General features: G+C 36.9%; 1 protein-coding gene across 2 annotated transcripts in view; it reads left to right on the top strand.

Annotated features, from left to right (window-relative positions):
• The first annotated feature begins 2,415 nt into the window (after nt 1–2,415).
• The window catches only part of CLEC9A (C-type lectin domain containing 9A), a 16,366-nt gene continuing 14,519 nt past the window's right edge, over nt 2,416–4,262 (top strand). For both annotated transcript variants that reach the window (XM_032254365.1, XM_032254364.1), the window contains exons 1-2: nt 2,416–2,574; nt 4,054–4,134. In XM_032254365.1, coding sequence (XP_032110256.1) covers nt 2,484–2,574; nt 4,054–4,134 — 172 coding nt within the window. In that variant the 5' untranslated portion in view covers nt 2,416–2,483. The remainder of the gene's footprint in view (nt 2,575–4,053; nt 4,135–4,262) is intronic.

Raw genomic sequence — 4,262 nt, 5'->3', positions numbered from 1 at the left:
ATAGTTTTGAAATACTATGAGAATTACCAATATGTGACACAGAGACATGAAATAAGCATATGCTGTTGGGAAAAATGGCACTGATAGACTTGCTTCACAAGGAGTTGTCACAAATCTTCACTTTAAAATATGCAATATCTGCAAAGCACAATAATGCAAAGCTCAATAAAACAAGATATGCCTGTACTCTATACTAATGATAGTGCCTATTTCATTGCACTATTGATAAAAATCAAAATAATTCATGTAAAAGCTTTTGAAAATAGAACTTGGAATATAATGAATAATAAATAAAGTCACGATTAAAACATCAAAAATAATAAAAGGAATATATTAATCCTGCATTGGGAGAAGCCAATGGCTCCATACAAAGAAATTTATCAGGGAATGTTCTATATTTGGGGAAAAGGGATCTTTCTAAGTGCTGATAAAATTTGAGAATAATTGGAAATTAATGACAACTTAAGTTTCTGTTACCTCGTTCCTAACATTAGTCTCGGTACATTTGGTATGCTTATGATTTTTTCCTCTGTTTCTCTTCAAGATAGAAGTGATCCTACTTTAAAGGCTACATAGGTTTAAGTTACATTAATTTTCAGATACAAATCTCAGGTCACATGGGCATCATATAAAATATTGAAGAATGGGGCTGGGCACAGTGGCTCATGCCTGTAATCCCAGCACTTCGGGAGGCTAAGGTGGGCAGATCACCTAAGTTCAGGAGTTCGAGACCAGCCTGGCCAACATGGTGAAACCCCATCCCTACTAAAAATACAAAAATTAGCCAGGCATGGTGGCAGTTACCTGTAATTCCAGCTACTCGGGAGGCTGAGGCTGAATTGCTCGAACCCGGGAGGCAGAGGTTTCAGTGAGCCAAGATCAGGCCTCAGCCCTCCAGACTGGAAAACAAAAGTGAAACTCCAACTAAAAAAAAAAAAAATTACATGTATATATGTATATGTACATGTATATGTATATGCATATGGACTGGATATTCTTCAGTTGCCCCTGGGAATTCTCTCAGTCCCAACCTGTGCTTTGAGAGGCTGAGCTCAAATGAATACATTATCAAGGCAAACAAACTTGGCCCCTGGCTTCTAGTTAATTCAGCCAATGGAAGGCGCTGGTGATCAGAGGTAGGGTATTTATTCAATTGGCTGTCTCCCTGCCATGTGTTTGTGTGGCAAAGAATACACGTTCTCTATTTTAGTCCAGGGCCCTTGTCAGGCAGGTCAAGCAGTTCCAATAAACATTTTCAACTTGATTCTTCAGTTGACCTGACAGCTTCCCCGTGTACATGTCACAACCCCTTTCTGGTTCCCTTAACACTTCCCGAAACTTTGTATACAGTCCTTTAATTAAATTCCCTTAGATTATCCCTTGTGTGTGCCATTTGTTTCCTTCTCAGGGCTTGATTGCTAGGGAGAAGACTGAGGAATCCAGTGAGTTACTGAAACAAAAGCAAACCATGCAATTTTGCATATCGTTGTATGCCGTAAAGACAAGGGATCAAACAATAAATGATGATTAAAGTCTCAAATGTCTGATGCTACCGCCACAAGATGTGGCAGAAATGGTCGGCTGTCAACTAAATAATTCATGCTTTCCTTCTAGAGTGAAGCGATCATCAAAAGCTTGCTGTCCAGGAAAAAATTTTATTTTTCAGGCTCAAACTTTATATCCAATGCGGGCATGCGTTTGGTGGATGTGATTGTGAGACCTGTTACTTATAGGTTATGGCTTTCAAGAAGCAGGTGTAGATTCATCACCTTGTCTTTTCTAGTGAACAGAAGTCAAGGACTGCAATGACTCACAAAATGAAAGAATCCCAAGTCTCATTTGGAGGGAAGCTATCACTAATTGGGATCCCTGGAGCAAAAAAAAAAATTACGTAAGATATAAACTTTTATTGTGTTAAGTTACTGATATTTTTAGGTTTACTTATCGCAGTAACTACCATTGCACTATCAGATACACAGTAAGTAAATTTATTTTAAGGTTGAAATTCCTTCCTAGCTTCGTTGTTTAAGGCCGCCCAGTGATCTGACACTCTTTACACCCTGGTTTGCTCAATGTGAGCTATCTTTAGATCTTCACTATCTAGGTCATCTCTATGCTTCATCTCCTCTACCAAATGCAAGTGCCTTCTTGGCACTATTATCTTTTTCTTCTGAACTCACTGCCAACACCTTCAATATCTGCTACATTTTGGAAACCAGATAAAAAATTTCTGTCATTGGCCAATCTGAATTCAGTTCTCTCTCATTTCCTTTTTCAACAAGTTGTGTTTTGGCTTAAACTTCATAAACTTCTACTTTCTGAATGAAGATGCATCTATTCTACTCCTTAAACACCAACATACTTTCCCACCACTGTGAAAATGTAACCAATTTCACTTCTTTCACCAACCTGCTCCAAACCACCCGAGGTGTTATTTTTGCCAGCCTCCTGTGTGGACTGCTTTCTATCAAAGCACCTCAGACATGCATGAAGAAGAAATATACACCTCTCTTCAGTGGGATAGTCCAGTACCTAACACTTACCAGAAATGTCTGCCTTCCAACAAATGCTCAGGTAACCAGTTCTAACTATTTTGTGTGAGGCTTTAGAGTTCATGTTTCTTTTTTTTTTCTGCTCTATCATGAAGTCAAGATATTTATTCTAATCTGAGATAATCTACTTAAGAGTACCATACTGTGCAGGAACTGTTTAATGAAGTGGAGAAGGAGTAAGTAAAGGTGAAAAAAAGAGCAATGAACTTGATAAATACATGGAACTATTTTTTGCTCTGTCTCTCTAGAAAAGAAAAAGAATACCTAGATTTGGGAAATACATGAAAAAATACAATTTTAGTTAATTGAACTACTATATAAAACACTCTGCAAATTATCTGGTAAATACTGAGAAATAAAAAGAGAAAGCATAGATTGAAAAACTGGCAAGATCTCTTTGGCCTAGAGTTGTCTGCTACAGTGATTAGTTCAGTCGGTATCACTTAATACCTGTATTAGTTCCTGTCTGCTGGTGTAACAATCGCACAGACTTAGGGGATTAATAGAATGCAAATTTATTGTCTTATGCTTCTAGATGTCACAAATTGAAATGGAGTTCAGTGAGCCAAAACCAAGGTGTTGTCAGGGATCTAGGGGAAGAATCCATCCCTTGTCTTTTCTGGTCTCTAGACCTGCATTTATTGTTTTCCTTGGCTCATGGACCCTTCTTCTATCTTGAAAGCCAGCAACATAACCTCTTTAAATGTTTCTCAGCCTACATCATCATGCCATGCTCCGTCTCTCCAATGTCCTGCCTCTCACTTAAAAAGGACCCAGGTAATCCAGTCTAATCTTCTCATCCAAAATCCTTAACTTAATGACATCTTCGAAGTCCCTTTTCCACATAAGATAACTTACAAGTTTGAGGAATTATGACATGGACATGTTAGAAAAGGGCATTTTTCTGCCTATCACAATATCCAAAAACAAATTTTAACCATTTTTCTCTGACTAGCTTTTTGAATACAACAAATCACACATTTTTTTCCCCTCTCTAGAGAGTTGTAAAATTACCTTGGAAAACTTGTTCCTCTTCCAAAAATGTATATTTAAAAGTATATATTTAAAATGTGTATCTTTCTTTGATTCAATCATGTTCAATTGACACTGAAGAGATGGGGAGATGTGAGACAGCATTCTTAATCCCAAAAGATAAAGCCAGCATTTCACTTATGAGACTCTCTAAAAGATTGTTGGAAAATAATACATATAATTACTTGGTAAGGTATGACATCAAAGATAAGGAGAACAGAGGTATACTATTAAATCTACTTAATTTGGCAATTTCCGTATCACATGTATTCAAGTTATGACCTGCCTTTCAATGCATTTGAGCAAAGGTTCTCTTTTTCCTTTCCTTTTTACACATTCCAGGCCCCAAAACTCTCCAGTAGAAATGCCAACGTTCATTCCTTCTTTTACTCAATTTCAATCTGTCCTTGTCCCATCTGTTTTATCTGCTTTCTCTAACTCGGTTTCATTTTTCCTGTTTCATGGTTAGGAACACGGTGTCTTGTGATGGTGATTTCATGTATTTTCTGCGTGGGATTATTAACAACATCCATTTTCCTGGCCATCAAGTGTAAGTACAAAAAGACAGTTTCAAAATAACAGATATTGATATATGTATTATATACTACACATAGCTTATATATAATGATATATGTATATCATTATATATATGATTTACCAGTCATTTATAAATTATGA

The sequence above is a fragment of the Sapajus apella genome, unplaced genomic scaffold, assembly GCF_009761245.1.
Source record: "Sapajus apella isolate SASKATOON/1434 unplaced genomic scaffold, GSC_monkey_1.0 scaffold86, whole genome shotgun sequence".
NCBI classification, from domain to species: Eukaryota; Metazoa; Chordata; class Mammalia; order Primates; family Cebidae; genus Sapajus; species Sapajus apella.
This window is presented reverse-complemented; position numbering and strand designations above follow the sequence as displayed.